We start from the raw sequence: 16,431 nt of genomic DNA on the forward strand, positions 1-16,431 counted from the left end.
ATGATAAAAGCGTCCTATTATAGAGTGCCTGGTAAATAAATCAATACTGAGTGTTCCTTTTTTTTCTTTGAATGACATGACTCATGAAGTCAGGCTTCTGGCCACTGGAGGGCAGCAAACAGGTACTAGTAGACTGGGTAGAGCAAACTGGTGATTAGATGGGGGATCAGATAAAGGGACATAAACATATCCATGTGGATTCCAGCACCTCTGCAGTCCCAAGCCGGAAAGGCTCCATTGGGCTCAAGAAAGAACATTTAAGTAGATCCAGGTCTCTCCAGAAGTGACCACACCCACCCTGATGCTTGGATGGGGTCGGGGGTGAAAGAGGACTGTGCCAAAACTTTGCCAACAAAGTTGCTGCTGGTGGGTGGGCCCTGAAGCTGGAGCTGAGCCAGCCGGCCGAGACCCCCCACCCATTAGCCCAAGATTGTGTCAGGCCAGGAGAGCCTCCCGGGCTCCGCCTGGAATCCTGTGTGTCAGTGGGGAAAATCCCTAAGCCTTGGAAACTTCTCTCCCTATTAGATCTCATACCCAGGCATTTAGCGGCTGCAGCCTTCTGACCCAGTTCAGCCCGGGGTTCAGCTTCCCCTACCCATCTCTCCCCCTGCCCAGCCCAGCCCCGGCCTGGCCCCTGTGAGGAATTTCCTGAGCCAGACAGCGGCCGAAAGAACCGATGCCCACCCCTGCGACATTCGCACCGCCCGCCCAGGCCAGTGCCCTGTGCCCAACCCCAGTGGGTGCGGGATGACAGACTCTGACAATCATTAAACCAGCCGGGCCTGATTTCCCAGCACCGCCTGCAAGGATCCGGGCCAAGTGGCACATAATATGCAAATCACCTGAGGCCGAGAGCCCAGTCTAAAGGCCAGGAAATCCCCTCCATCCAATGAGCCACCAGCTCAGGTTACCGCCGTGGCAGGCGCTATAAAAGCTGGGGCCCCAGGGAGGAGTTCCCTCACGCTCTATTTAGGGCGGGGTGGGGGAGGTAGGTGGCCAGACGCTTCACCACTACCTGGCGGAGCTTTGTGCCTCCTGGATTACTCGCCCGCCCGCTGGTCCCTTTAGCCCGCCTGCCTGCCTGCCCGCCGCACCTCGCGCCACTCCGGTAGGACCCCACCTGCCACGCTCCCTAGCCTGGGCCTTGGGGAATTAGGGAGGGGTCTAGTGGTCTGCAGTTCTGAACCTGTCCGCTCTAGCTCCGCTGTTTCAAATCTCCGAGAAAAGAGTAGGGGCGATGAGGGTGTCCTGAGGGTCAGAGCGTGGGGGATTCTCTCTGCGATGGACAGGTGCCCAGGACTCTGCCAGTCCCACTCAGGGGTCCCGGTGGGCCGAGGAGGGAGCGGCAGCAGGAGGGTCTTAGACCCGCACCTCGCTCTGAGAGCTCGGATCCTTCTTGCTCCTAGGGGCTACCAAGGCTGCAGCTCCTGCTGCCCCAGGCTTGGCTGAGGCACTGGAGGGTAAGGAGAGGGTCCTGGCCCCTCACCAGCCTCGCGCTTTCCCCGCAGGTAGCCTCATGGCTGCAACCTGTGAGATCAGCAACGTTTTTAGCAACTACTTCAGTGCTATGTACAGCTCAGAGGACCCCACTGTGACCCCTGCTCCCCCTGCTGCCTCCTTTGGGGCTGACGACCTGGTGCTGACTCTCGGCAACACCCAGATGCCGCTGGAGGGCACAGGTGAGTCTGGGCAGGGTGGGCCGGGGAGGACTTGGGGAGGGGGGGGAGGCTGATCCATCCAAGAGACTGTTGGATAAATGGGAACTTAAACAGGGAGGAAATTCACCCGAACCAATTCCAGGATTGGGAGTCTGGGGGGCTGTAACTGGCCCCTGTTCTGGGAAGGTGCTCCAAGAAGGTGGGGTGGGAATGGACACTGAATCCCAGTCCTTAATACAGCTCCGACGACACCAGAAGCGTGGCTGCGGGGTCTGTGGGCGGCCTGTGCTGACCCTGCTGCTGTATCTGGCCCCTTGCAGAGAAGGCCAGCTGGGCCGGAGAGCAGCCCCAGTTCTGGTCGAAGGCCCAGGTTCTGGACTGGATCAGCTACCAAGTCGAGAAGAACAAGTATGACGCCAGCTCCATTGACTTCTCGCGGTGCGACATGGACGGGGCCACGCTCTGCAGCTGTGCCCTGGAGGAGCTGCGCCTGGTCTTCGGGCCCCTGGGGGACCAGCTCCACGCCCAGCTGCAGGACCTCAGTGAGTCCAGGCCACTGGCGCCAACTGCCTGTCCAGGAGGCCCGGGCCGGTTGGGGAGGCTGGGCTGGGACTGGAGCTGAGTTTAGGGAGGCTGTGGGGGGGGGCGGCTGGAGCCCCAGGCCCGAGGGCCCAGCCGGAGAGAGCCTGAGGGGTGAGGGCCCCGCTCAGGCAACCTGGGCTCTGACCCCTTCTTCCTTCTCTGCCAGCTTCCAGCTCTTCTGATGAACTTAGCTGGATCATTGAGCTCCTGGAGAAGGACGGCATGGCCTTCCAGGAGCCCCTGGGAGACTCGGGCCCCTTTGGTGAGAACCCATCACCTACCACCTCCCCCAGCCTGCCCTGTCCCATCCGTGTCCCTCCCCAGAATTCTGCCCCTACCCACTTATCTACAAAAATGTCAATGGGGCAGCTCACCAGACCTTGTGGGCAGCCTTGCCTGTCCTTGCCCGCTTTTCTGAGTGCCCCCCTCCCTTCCCAGACCAGGGAAGCCCCTTCGTCCAGGAGCTGCTGGAGGACTGCCGGCTCAGCCCCCATTACCCAGGCAGCTACGGCGCAGGCGCCCCCTCCCCTGGCAGCTCTGACGTCTCAGTGGCAGGTGAGAGCCCGCACCAGGACCACAACCTTCCTTCCCCCCACACCCCGTGGGCAGGTGAAGGGACTCACTCTGACTTCTTCTGGACTCCCCCCAGGGACTGGGGCTTCCCAGAGCTCCCACTGCTCAGACTCCGGTGGAAGCGACGTGGACCTGGATCCCACCGACAGCAAGCTCTTCCCCAGCGGTGAGCGGGGGGAGCCTTCTGGTCCCCGAGAGAGGGCCCTGTCCTGCAATGCCCAGAGGGCACCCCACTCCCCCAGGGCGTTCCTGTAGAGGGACTATTCCCCTCGCACCCCACATCTTGCCCTCTCCTGAGCTTTCACCTCCCCTCCCCATAGATTGCTTTCCTGACTATAAGAAGGGGGACCCTAAGCATGGGAAGCGGAAGCGGGGCCGGCCCCGGAAGCTGAGCAAGGAGTCTCGTGAGTGTCTGGAGGGCAAGAAGAGCAAGCACGGTGAGCCCGGGGGTCACCCCGTGCGCACTGAGTCCGGGGGTGGGACTGGGGCAGGAGGGAGGGGCTTACTGGGCACCGCGGTGCCCCGCCTCCTCCCGTTGGCACTGGCCTTTCACCCTCCACCTTCCCTTCACTGCGGCTGTGCTCCACAGCGGGGGGAGGGCAGCAGCCACCACCTATCTGCAGGCCTGGCTTGGTGGTGGTCCCTGAGAAGAGGGGAAACTGAGGCTCCTGGAGGTGCCAGGTTTCCTGCTCACCCATTCCAGTCTCTGGCCCATCCTGCCTGCTGGCACATCCTGGTGGTGTGGGGGCTGCTGGGGGGGGGGGGCTTGGAAGGTCCAGAAGCTCCCACAGTGGGCTGAGACTCCAGGCAAAGAGGATAGATGGTCCAGGAGTGCCTGGGCCCCTGACTCCCCCGGCTCAGGGCTGGAGCGGGCGGCCCCTCAGCCACTAAGGCATTCGTCACCAGCGGCCAGAGTCCACCACGTGTGCCAGGCCTGCGTGTGCGCTCCAGCCGCGGATCATCCCAGCCACTGCAGAGCTCCCTGGTCTTTCTTGCGTCCCTGCCTTTGCACAGAGAGTTCTCGGTCACACACACCCGGCCTGGTTGTGTTGTTCTTGTCCTCGGGGTTATTTTTTTCTGAAAAACTGTTCCCTGGCCCCCCAGGCTGGGCCAGTTCTGTGCTGCCTGGACTGGCCAAGCATGTCTCTTACTACCTGCGGGTGCATTTGCTTTTTAACTGTTGCCCCCACTGGACTGTATGTCACCCCCTCACCCCCTGGCAGTGGTGTGTGTCAGTCACTGTCCATCGCAGTCAGACATTTGATAAATATTTGAAGGAGTGAAAACATCCGTGCTGCGTAAGGCTGGCGTGGTTCTCCTGGAAGCCCTGTCGAGCAGGGAGGCGAGGAGGGCAGCGGGGCAGGCCTGTCCGCAGGTGCTGGGCTGGGTGGGGCTGGCTTTCGCTGAGGGGGACGACGGAGCCTGCACATCCTGGCCCGCAGACTGATGGAATCTGGCCTTGTAGCCCCCAGAGGCACCCACCTGTGGGAGTTCATCCGAGACATCCTCATCCACCCAGAGCTCAACGAGGGCCTCATGAAGTGGGAGAACAGGCATGAGGGCGTCTTCAAGTTCCTGCGCTCCGAGGCAGTGGCCCAGCTGTGGGGCCAAAAGAAAAAAAACAGCAGCATGACCTACGAGAAGCTCAGCCGTGCCATGAGGTGAGCTGCTGGCCGGGACCCTCGAGCCCCAGCCGGACCCCCAGGGCACCCGGGGCAGGACGGCTGGTGGTTCTCCCTCTTTTCTCCCAAAACCTGTCCTATTCCCTGCCCACCAGCATCGCCCTGTAGGGACAGAGACAAACCCCACCCTGCTTCATCCCCTAAGTTTTAAGTCCTGTAGAATGAAGATAACAGCAGTGGAATTAAACAATATAACATGAACATAAATTAGCCTGGCACATAGAAAAGCCTCTGTAAACTTTAGCTGACAATACAATTTCTTTGTATTAAGAAAGGCACTTAGAGAGCGGAAAGAGCATTAGCTGTGGCCTACCCTCAAGTCCTGGCTATCCCACCATCGAAGCAATTAAACTTGCTTGTCTCTGGGCCTCAGTTTCCTCCTATGTACAACAAAGGTGAACCGAATCCCTTCCAGCCCCGAAGTCATGTGGTTTCACGATAAGCCCAGGATATAGCCATAAGAGGCAAAGAAATAGGGCAGAGCCAGGTACCCTGGACACAAATAGAGACCAAGTGCACGACGGAGCAAAGGCAGCTTCTTGCAGGTGGGGAGAAGGGAGAATCAGGCCGGACGGCAGCAGGTCGGGGACAGGTGGGAGGCTGTCCCCTGCCCAAGCGCCTCTGACCACTCTTCTGCCCACCCAGGTACTACTACAAACGAGAGATTCTCGAGCGGGTGGATGGCCGGCGGCTTGTCTACAAGTTTGGCAAGAACTCCAGTGGCTGGAAGGAGGAAGAGGTGGTCGGGAGTAGGAACTGAGGGTCTGCACCGGACCTGGGACCAAGCTCATGACATGAAGGCCCCGACCTGGGAAGACCAGGCGGGCAAGGTAGCCGCCCCAGCCTGCTCCCCGCCTGCTTCTGTGGAGAGAAGCTGAAATTTTGGTTTTATCATCAACTGTTGTCCTGGGATTTGGGGCTATGGCCTCTCCTCTCTGCCCTCCTCTTGGAATTACAAGCCCTGGTATTTGAAGTGACTCTTACTGTTGGCTGCGTAGCTGCAACAGCAGCTTCTTTCATTTGGCGCCGCCTCAAACCCAATCCCAGGCGCCAGCTACAGACAGCACCCTCCTCCCCCAGACGCCTGGACTGAACCAAAGAGGCCAGGGGAGGCCCGAGGGGAGCACCATGTGAGAGAGGACGAGCGTGACCCGCCAGCATCCCTGGACCAGCTCCCACCTCCTCTCAGCGCTTGGACGCCGCGGGCAGGGGTCAGAGCACTCCTAATTTATGTGCTATAAATAAGTCGATGTACATAGAGATCTATTTTTTCTAAGACATTCCTCTCCCTGCTCCTCTCCCACCCAATACCGCTGGCCAGACTGGCTGATGTAGGCCCTTGGCTGGTGGGAGGGTGATGCCAGCCCCCCAGGGTGGGCTCCTGGCCTTCTTCCTGTGAGTGGAGGCAGATACCTCCAATAAAGTGCCTTCTGGACTTTTTCTAACCTTTGTGTTAGCTACTTGTACACTGAAATTTGGGCCTCCGGATTGGAGCGGGCCTAGGATTTGGGGAGGGGAACAGAGTCAGGGTTTCTACGGGGCTGAGGGTACGGGCAGAGGCAGGCACAGGAGGGCTGAGTATGGATTTCCTGGAGCAGGACGGTTGGGTTTACAGACACGACAGCTGGGCCAAGAGGGAGAGCAAAGCAACTGGTGAGGCCATTTACAACTGAGAAAGCTCGTAAGGCTTCATGCAAGGGCATGAGCTGGGGACTGGGGCACATGGGCTCTGGGCCAAGGCAATCCCTGGATGTGCTTGCTCGATTGGAAGGCTGGGGCTACGGCTGGGCTCGATGTTCTTTGAGGAGTCTAGAATCCTATGTCCAGCCTTGTGGAATAGATGATTTCCATTCCGGCCAAACGTTGTAAGCTGAACACCTGTGAATATGAACCCTAGCTTTCATTGTCTGACTTGAAATCCATTAGGGTCTTCTGTAGATGGGTGCTTGAAGAGAAAGGAAAGGGGATAGGAACTGATATTTGTCGGCTGCCTACTTTATCCCAGGCGCTGCGCTAGATGCCACTTCTTGCCTTGTCTAATCCTCACCCAAGAAGGGAGACAAAGATTTATTACTCCCACTTCATAGATGGGCAAACTGAGGTTCCACAGGCCAGTGGGTTGGCCGCCGACTCTGGAAGGGTCTCCCAGGTTACGGCTCTGATAGCTTAATCCTCAGCAGATGCCAGAACTGATGTTTCCACAGTGATAAGTCCAGGATTTGGAAGAATATATTTTACTAATGGGAGCTGTGTGTAAGGTAACTTATGAATAATATCCTCCAGGTGGAAGTTCCTTAAGTTTGAGGCTTCTGATTGCATAGAGCACATTAAAAACCCCTTTTTGTAAGTTTGGAATGTTGTTTTGTTGGTTTAGAAATATCAGGTTATTTGCTGAAGCAGATGCGGGTAAGGAAAGGATCTTGGGGAAAAAACAGGGCGTGTGTGTAAATGGGGGTTGCTCTGGAGAGACAAGGAACGGTGGAAAGGAGAGGGTGGAAATTGGATGGAGAAAGTATTGGGGTCATGAAAGAATCTAGAATCTTCTGGAGCCGTTTTGGAAGACGACAGTTTTCCTTACGTTTCCCTTCTGAAATCTCAGATGTGGCTCCAATCCTGGCTAGGTCCCTCACCGGCCGGGGGGGACCTCCGGACCTCCGTCAGCTCAGCCCAGTAGCCATCATTTCGTGACAATAGACGCGTGCTGTGCACCGTGTGTCCCTGCCTCGGGAGAGGCCCCGTGAGAGCGCGTGTGGCTGAAGGCGCAGAGCCAGGAAGTGGGGGGTGAGCCTTTGAAAGCAGAGCCCACCTGCCGCGCACTCCCCGGATCCTCCGTTTCTCCACCTCTAAAAAGGGGCTGGTAACAGTGAGATACACATGCGCTTCTGTGTGGGGGAGGAGGCCGTGGTGCTGCCCGCGCTCTCTCCCCCGACCTTCGTCCTGCCGTTTTCAGTTTATGAGGCTCTTTCCTCATCCCGTTATTGCATTCGAGCCGCACCGCAGCCCTCTGAGGAGGCTGGGTGTCCCCATTTCACTGACTAGGCCAGTGGCTGGACCAAGGTCACCCGCCAGGGCAGAGGCAGACCAGGACCCAGGACTCCGCGGGGAGCTCCGGCGACCGCGCTAGCGCCCCAGGCTCTGGCAGGGTGGTTCCTGCTGGAGGGGCACCTGGAGCAGAGCCTGCAGAGGCGGCCCCGGGGGGCGCCCCAGAGGCACACGATTCTTACTCAAGACATCTTTAGCCGCAGGACCCTGGGGAGTTTAGCAAGTCTAGCCCGGGGTTTGTGTCCCTGGCCTGGGCCGATGGCCACAGGGTGGGGGGGGGGGGTGGGCAGTGACTGGACACATTTTAGCCACTGGATGCTTCAGAGGCTATTCTGTTTCTAGCCCGGGTTTGCGTCCCCTTGGGTGTGGCCTGGGCTGAGGGCCGCAGGGGGTGGGGGCAGTGACAGCAGGACACAGGGCTGGGCTGTTTAGATCCTGCCTGAGCCGATGGTCACCTCTTATCTGCCTCTGCTGGATGGGGTGTGTAGCCGGGCAGTGGGTCAGAGAGAGGTCACGCCTCCCCGGTCTGGGTGTGTCTGCTGGGGGCTGGGTGTGTGGCCCTGGGCCTCGGGTCTGCTGCCCCCTCCCCTGGAGCAGGTCCTGGGTTCTGTGCAGCCCCACCCGCTCACCCAGTGGGGGGTCAGGCTCTGTGCAGCCCCACCCACTCACTCAGTGGGGGCCGGGTTCTGTGCAGCCCCACCCGCTCACCCAGTGGGGGCCGGGTTCTGTGCAGCCCCACCCGCTCACCCAGTGGGGGGTCGGGCTCTGTGCAGCCCCACCCGCTCACCCAGTGGGGGGCTGGGTTCTGTGCAGCCCCACCCGCTCACCCAGTGGGGGGCTGGGTTCTGTGCAGCCCCACCCCGCCCACCCAGTGGGGGGCCGGGTTCTGTGCAGCCCACCCCACCCACCCAGTGGTGGGGGGGGGGTGAGGATGGGGACTTCACTGGCCCCTCTCAGTGAAGTAGGTTGTAATTTGATTAAAGGGCTTGTTTCAATCTGCTCTTTCTCTCCAGTTATCTGTTTACACATCTCTCTCCTTTACTGGGCTGTAAGTGCCTCTGGGCAAGGACTGGGGCTTACTCATCTCAGCAGCTCCTGGCACCGAGAAGGTGCTCAATAAATATTTGCTAAACTGGCCTGTGACTCTCCCTGCCTCTCCCTGCCTTGACCACCACCTCCCCTCCACACACACACGTGAACACACACTCACACTCATACACATCCATACACATACACGCCCCACACTCACACATACACACACCCCCTCCCATGCACTCACACACACACTTACACCACTTATTCACACACACTCATACAGAGGAATACAAACCCTCACACGCACTGGCAGACACTACACTCACTCTCACACGCCAACACCACACACGCACACCCAGGCCCCACCCCTTGCCGTGGATTGAATTCCCCAGACTCTGCCCCAGCGCTTTCTTGCCACTGCTCATCTCCCTGGGGGGCTGACCTACCCCTCCAAAGCAGCTCCCCACAGCCCTTCTTCCCACTGCCCTGCTAGGTGGGCTCGGCCCTACCCTCCAGGCAGGACCCACTACATCACTGACAAGGCCCAGAGCAAAATGAAAACACGGGGGGCCCGCGTCAAAAATCATTTAAAAATCACAAGAGTGCCACAGGAGCAGAGCACTGAGCCAAACCCAGGATGCTTCCCGGCTCGCACTCCTCCAAGCACGGGGCCCTGACTGAAGCGAGCCCCACTGAAGGCCGCACCGTGCCTTCTACTGCAGAGGTGGCCGCAGCAATCGTTAAAGAACGAGGGAGTGGCTGTTTCTCCCTGCCTGAGGATCAGCCGCCATCCTGAATGACATGGAGGGAGCAGGAAGTTGAAGACCAGCCCACAGCTTCAGCCGAAACACAGGGCTATCCATGTCCTTCTCCTGAGAAGGCAATAGTACCTAAGCCAGAAACTCAGGAGAAACCCACCAAAGTGTACAAACCTACACCACACGTCCTCTCTGTGTTTGGATTCGGAGCCCATTTTTGTGGTGGCCAGAGAACTGGTCTCGGCATGGTTTACGATTTCTGGAATTGTACAAGGAGAAAACAAACTCAAAGACTTGCAAGATACGACCTGTGTGAGAAGGAAAATATCTCAGGGAAACAGTGAAAGGAAGTCAAGAACAGAATGAAGAAAATCAGGGGGACTGCAAAGGGCAATGCTGGTGCTGGCAAAGAGAAGGAGTAAAGATTCTGCAGTGATTTGATGGATTGTGCAGCTTTTCACCAGAGGATTGACAAAACTATTAAAACTTTGATATGTTTGGTTGTTTGAAACATATTTCAAGTTTACTGGAAATGTTATAAATTCAGTGTGCTCTTATGGCAGATTTAGATCGATGCTCAGGTTCACACATTGTCCCATTAAGCATTCAGTAAAAACGTTGTCTAATGAGTACCATTTGTCCTTCCCTTTAATAGCAGGACAATTTCAGGAGTATAATATTGGCAACATGGGCCCGTAGGCCATTCTGGTGTGCTTGCGCTAATATTCATCATCACTTAGTTGATCTCTGAAAGAGATATTTGAGGGTTGAATCCCTTTGGGTCTGCTTAGACCCCAACTTATGTTTTGTAACTTAAAAACTGATTTACCAACCACAGTAGAAATTAAAATTACTGGAACCTATTTTGAACATTTATTCTGAAGTAAACAGAATGTCAAAATTGGAAGAAAAAAAATTGTGGTCAACTTTTTAAAATCCAGAAAACTTTTATGGAAAAATCTAGATTTGTAGCTTCTCTTAAGACCTGGCAGAACTGAGCCAGCTTTCCAGAGAAGTGCAGTGTGGCCACGCCGTATAGTCTTAGTTCACCACCATCACCACCCCCAGTACCTGTGCAGCCTCGGGGGCGTTTGAGTTTTCAGCCCTGGTTGACAAGGTCTATGCTTGCCTCCCACCAGCTGCTTTTAGCCTGGGAACATCTACTCTATTCCCTATCATTTTGTAACCTAGCAAAACGTTAGCTTATTGAATATGTCAATAGGTAAATGGATGACGGGTATGGGGAGTTGTCACATACACAAGTATGTAAACCTCATCAGCACTTTCTATTACCAGGGCCCTGGGAGCACCCTGCTACTCACTGGGAGGATTGCATTTCCTTACCTCCAAGGCCAGTTGTGGCTGGCATACCATGGACACTCAGGACCCACTGTGAATATCTGTGCATGACCTTGCTGGGCTGGGCACGGCTGACTCATCCAGAGTGCCCAGAGTTGCCCACAGTCTAGTTTCATCCATGCACCTCTCTCCCTGCTGAGGGAAGCAAGAGAGTTGGTAGAAGCTCACTCATCTTAAACAACATCTCTTCATCTATTTCTTCCCCTAACCCATCCTTTTTCAGGAAGAACAAGAGTCCTAAATTAGTCTCTATGTAACCATTTAACAAGGATGTATGGAACAGAACACTAGATCCAGAAGAAAATGCCCCATTTTATAGATGAGGAAACTAAGGCTCAGAGAAGGAAGGTGACTTGCTCGAAGTCACACAGCATGCTGGTGCAGAGCCTGACTCCTGAGTCGACCTCTTATTGAGCACCTATGAAGTGCCAGGCAGGGTGACAAGTTAGTGTATTACATATGCCATTCATTCATTCTGTCAGTGAGTGTTCACTGACGGGCTGCTATGTGCAGGGGACCCAGTGGTGAAGAGTAGGAAGAGTAGAAGTACCTAAGAAATTCCAAAGACACTACGTAAACCTCCCAAGTCTGCAAAGCAGAGGATGAGCGCCTCGTTTTACAGATGAGGAACTGGGGCTTTAGAGAGCTAGTAAATTTAGGAAACTAAGGCCCGAACCCTGGCTTCCTGACCTCTCCCCTCAACCCCACCAGTAACTCTGCTTTGAGAGGTGCTGTGCAACCCAAGTATCTCCCTGCTGCATCGGTGCTTGAAATTCCACCCCAAGCGGTAGCTTGAGAGGTGCCCTGTTGACATACAAACATGCCAGGGGGTGGGGTGGATTCAGTTAGGGTTGCTTTCTGGACTCCTGATCCTGTGGGAAAGAGGGGGGTGAGTTTTCTGTTGGTGGCTGGCCCAGGTGCCCCTCATGGTGGCATCCTCGGGAGGGCTGCTCCTCATTCCTGCCCCCACCCCTCCTCCTCCTGCGACGTGCAGGGCCGGGCTGGGGCAGCAGCACCAGCAGCAATTAGCCCAGCTCAGCCGCCCCGTTACTGGAACCTGCTTGTCAACCCTGGAGCCGAGCCAGGAAACCAGGCCCAGTGCCCTGTGTGACTCAGCCTCACCTGTCCGCTCCACACCTGCCTGCCAGATTCAGCCCAGGCCGCAACTCGGAGGGGAAAGCCCCAGCATCCTTGGTCCATCCTCATTCACCTCATGTGTTTTCGAGGCATGCTGGGATTTAGAGTCTTCGTATTGCAAGCTAGGCTCCCTGACCAAGGAGGAATGCCCCTGGTGGAAAACTAGGACCTCTGTGGTGGGTGCAGGCAGCAGCTTCTATTCCCTTCCTGGCGATGTTTAAAATATGAGCAACTTAAGCCCACAGGAGATAATATTTTGCATGTATCAAATTGGCAAGAATATAAAGATTGCCATGATGTCCAGAGTTGGTCAAGATGTGAAAAAACTCAAACTCATTATATAGCAGCTGGTTGAGGCATGAATTGGGAGATCCTTTCTGAAGAAAAATTCGACAATTTGTTTTAAAAGCCTTAAGAAACATGCATACCCCCTTTGTTTTTTTAAGATTTTTATTTTTTATTTATTTCTCTCCCCCCACTCCTTGTCTTCTCTCTGTGTCCATTTGTTGCGTGTTCTTCTGTGTCCGCTTACATTCTTATCAGCGATACCAGGAATCTGTGTCTCTTTTTGTTGCACCGTCTTGCTGCATCAGCTCTCCATGTGCGCGGCGCCACTCCTGGGCAGGCTGCACTTTTTTCATGCAGGGCGGCTCTCCTTGCAGGGTGCACTCCTTGCACGTGGGGCTCCCCTATGCGGGGGACACCCCTGCATGGCAGGGCACTCCTTGCATGCATCAGCACTTGCGTGGGCCAGCTCACCACACAAGTCAGGAGGCCCTGGGTTTGAACCCTGGACCTCCCATATGGAGGCGGATGCTCTATCAGTTGAGCCAAATCCGCTTCCCTGCATACCCTTTTATACAGCAATTTCATGTGTAAGAAGTTTTACAAAGAAAATATGTGAATAAGTGCTCAAAGATAGATATGCAAGATGCTTGTCATAACAGTGTTACAGTTGTAGACAGATAGATGGTAGCAACCTAAGTGTCCCTCAAAAGAAGACTAGTAGAATAATCTATAGTGAAGATATTTATTCAAATACTAAGCACCCATTAAAGTGATGCTCTGGAGCTGATTTCTTACATGTAGAGTTGTTCCTGATAGAGCATAAATGTGGGGGTGAGGGAGCAGGTTTGCACTTATTTTGTATAGAATGAACCCACTTTTGAAAATGTTAATAGTGGTTATCTCTGGGTGGTATCATGAGTGATGTTTTCTTTATATTTTCTGAAAAAGAAATTAAGTACATATCACTCTGAAAAAAAGTCAAGCTATTTCCCATTTTGAAACACAAACAACAAAACAAGGTAGGCATCTTTGGAATTAGAAAAAGCTTCTAAGGGCTGTTGTTTACATCTACACAGAATTTTTTAAATCTCCAAATGCGTGTCTTTCTTTCAACCACTCAAAGAATTATTCCTTTCAGTTTGGGGATAAACTTTTGTCTCTGAGAGATTAAACGACTTTGTACAAAGATTCATAGCAAATCATCGTGCTCTCTTATTGAATCATTCTTTTTTTTTTCTATATTAAACAAATGTTTATTTGTAAAATACTACCCTAGAAATCATACTAACACCAAAGTTCAATAATCACATCAATTAGATGACAGGCATAAATGAGATCAACTGAAATTACTTTCAAAGAGTGATAACCCTGGCAGGTGTCTTGCTGTCATTGGGGATACGCAGCGGTCAGCCGCTAGGAAAACGGAGTCAAACTTTCAGGCTCCTGAAGGCTGTAGTTGGAACATCAGGGGCAAGACGCCACCTGGGAAATACTGGGGCTTCAACTCTCCTATTGCCCTATTGATTCATTCTGTCCTCAGCCGTGTTGAGTCATTGAAGGCATTCTTCATTTCTATTACTGTGCTTTCTTATTTCTTGCATCTCCAATTGACTTACAGTTTTCATCTCTGTTGGAATTCCCTATCTGTTTGTGCAAGTTGTTTATGTTTTCCACTAAAACCTTTAATATCTGAGTTACCTATGAGCCTAATTCTGTTGATTACCTTGTTTTTTGATAGTGGGTTTTGTTTTTCCATGCATCACATTATTTGTCATTAAGTGTTGGGCATCTTGTGTAGTACAGTAGAGACTGAAATAAATGCTATTTATTCCTGGAAATGGGCACACCTCTTCTTCTGCTAGACAGCTGGTGATGGTGGTGGTGTGAGTGTGTGTGTGTGTGTAGTCATTCCGGTTAAGGATTGAGTTGAGGGGAAGCGGATTTGGTACAACTGATGAAGTGTCCGCCTACCATACGGGAGGTCCAGGGTTCACACTCAGGGCCTCCTGGCCCGGGTGGAGAGCTGGCCCACACGCAGAGCTGCCACGCTCAAGGAGTGTGTCCCCCGCCACCAGTGTAGGGGTGCCCCATGCACAAGGAGAGCGCCCCACAAGGAGAGCCGCCCCGCGCAAAAAAATGCAGCCCGCCCAGGAGTGGGGCCGCACACAAGGAGAGCTGATGCAGCAAGATGGTGGGACAGAAAAAAAGACACAGATTCCGGGTGCTGCTGAGAATGCAAGCAGACACAGAAGAACACACAGCAAATGGACACGAGAGAGCAGACAACAGGGGGAGGGGGGGGGTGGGGGAAGGGGAGAGAAATTTTTTTAAAAAATTGAGTTGGGTTTGGGCTTTGTTGGTGCTATGGTTACCTTAGTGTACCACCGGCTTCACAGCCCTCCGGGATTCCCTTGGGCTTGGCGTGGGCGCTCTGTGAGGGAGGGTCTTCTCAGTGTTCCCGTCCCACCCTCCGCTCTTGACCGTCCCTGTACACGGGGGCCACAGAGACCCCGGATCTCCCCCTGCGCTCCGGCCCGCGGGCTGCTTGCCGCTGCTTGTTACTCATTACTCCGAGCTCGCTGCCCGACGGGGTGCGGGTGCGGGGAGTTCTGTTGTCACGGTCCAGGCAGGCTCCCTGTGGCCGGATCTCAGGCAGCCAAACTGGGCCTTGGGTCTGCGGCAGGTCTTGCGTGGGGAAGAGTTCCCGGCCTCTCCTCCAGCAGTGGGAGACCTGTAATGCAGGGTCTCTTAACATCAGCATTATTGACATTAAAAAAAAATTTTTTTTTTAAAGATTTATTTATTTATTTAATTTCCCCCCTCCCCTGGTTGTCTGTTCTTGGTGTCTATTTGCTGCGTCTTGTTTCTTTGTCCGCTTCTGTTGTCATCAGCAGCACGGGAAGTGTGGGTGGCGCCATTCCTGGGCAGGCTGCACTTTCTTTTCACGCTGGGCTTCTTTTCACGCTGGGCGGCTTTCCTCATGGGCGCACTCCTTGCGCGTGGGGCTCCCTCACGCGGGGGACACCCTTGCGTGGCAGGGCACTCCTTGCACGCATCAGCGCTGCGCATGGCCAGCTCCACACGGGTCAAGGAGGCCCAGGGTTTGAACCACGGACCTCCCATGTGGTAGACGGACGCCCTAACCACTGGGCCAAAGTCCGTTTCCCTAAAAAAATTTTTTATATTAGAGATATTGTAGGTTCACAGAAAAGTCATTCACAAAGTCCAGAGTTCCCAGCTATCCCTCTCCCCCATACACACACAGTTTTCCCTATTGTTAACATTTTGCATTAGTGTGGTGTTTCTGTTACAATTGATGGAAGAGTATTATTATAATTATACTATTAACTGTAGTCCATAGTTTACATAAGGGTCACTGTATTTTATCATTCCATGGTGTTAAAAAATTTTTATTCTGGTAACAAAAATTCTCCATTTTAACCACTTTCAAATATATAATGTAGTAGTGTTACATTCACAATATTGCGCTTCCATCACTACCACCCATTACCAAACTATTTTCATCACCCCACACTGAAACTCTGTACCAATTAAGCATTAACTCCCCATTCCCTTCCCCAACCCTAGTCCCTGGTAACCTGTATTCTACTTTCTGACTCTATGAATTTGCATATTCTAATTATTTCATATCAGTGAGGTCATACAATATTTTTCCTTTGGTGTTTGACTTATTTCACTCAACATGACATCTTCAAGGTTCACAGTTGTAGCATATATGAGTACTCATGGCTGAATAATATTCCATTGTATGTATAGACTACATTTTATTTATTCATTTTATTCATTCATCGGTTGATGGACAATCGGATGCTTCCATCTTCCTGCAATTGTGAATAATGCCACTATGAACAAATGTGCAAGTATCTGTTTGAATCCCTGCTTTAAATTCTTGGTATATACTTAGAAGGGGGATTGCCGGGTCATATGGTAATTCTATGTTTAACTTTTCTTTTTTTTTAATTGTCTCTTTTTTAAAGATACATAGATCACAAAAAATGTTACATTAAAAAATATGAGGTTCCCATATACCCCACCCCCCAACCCCCAATCCTCCCACATCATCAACCTCTGTCATCATTGTGGCACATTCACTGTGTTTGGTGAATACATTTTGGAGCACTGCTGCACCATCTATGTTTAACTTTTTGAGGAACTGCCAAACCGTTTTCCATAGCAGCTGCACCATTTTACATTCCCACCAACAGTGAAAGGGTGTCACTATTTCTCCACATCCTCTCCAACACTGTTACATTCTATTTTTAAAATAATAGCCATTCTAGTAGGTGTGAAATGGTT

General features: G+C 53.3%; 1 protein-coding gene across 2 annotated transcripts; it reads left to right on the top strand.

Moving 5' to 3' along the window:
* Positions 1–998: 998 nt before the first annotated feature.
* On the top strand, positions 999–5,940 carry ELF3 (E74 like ETS transcription factor 3). 2 transcript variants are annotated; one of them, XM_012520987.4, is made up of 9 exons: positions 999–1,108; positions 1,509–1,679; positions 1,979–2,200; positions 2,407–2,502; positions 2,679–2,795; positions 2,890–2,979; positions 3,134–3,250; positions 4,279–4,474; positions 5,141–5,940. In XM_012520987.4, exons 2-9 carry the CDS (start codon positions 1,517–1,519, stop codon positions 5,253–5,255), a joined length of 1,116 nt encoding a protein of 371 aa, XP_012376441.1. In that variant the 5' UTR covers positions 999–1,108; positions 1,509–1,516; the 3' UTR covers positions 5,256–5,940. The 2 variants fall into 2 exon arrangements, with proteins under 2 accessions (XP_012376441.1, XP_012376442.1); XM_012520988.4 differs by having other exon boundaries at positions 3,134–3,217.
* Positions 5,941–16,431: the final 10,491 nt, after the last annotated feature.

Source organism: Dasypus novemcinctus, chromosome 13 (assembly GCF_030445035.2).
Source record: "Dasypus novemcinctus isolate mDasNov1 chromosome 13, mDasNov1.1.hap2, whole genome shotgun sequence".
NCBI lineage: Eukaryota > Metazoa > Chordata > Mammalia > Cingulata > Dasypodidae > Dasypus > Dasypus novemcinctus.

Bases quoted from the DNA above. Each gene is read 5' to 3' on its own strand.
- ELF3 (XM_012520987.4), top strand. From the start codon at position 1,517: ATGGCTGCAACCTGTGAGATCAGCAACGTTTTTAGCAACTACTTCAGT. The intron at 2,980-3,133 runs GTGAGCGGGGGG...CCCTCCCCATAG, and splicing joins CAGCAAGCTCTTCCCCAGCG to ATTGCTTTCCTGACTATAAG. The intron at 4,475-5,140 runs GTGAGCTGCTGG...CTGCCCACCCAG, and splicing joins AAGCTCAGCCGTGCCATGAG to GTACTACTACAAACGAGAGA.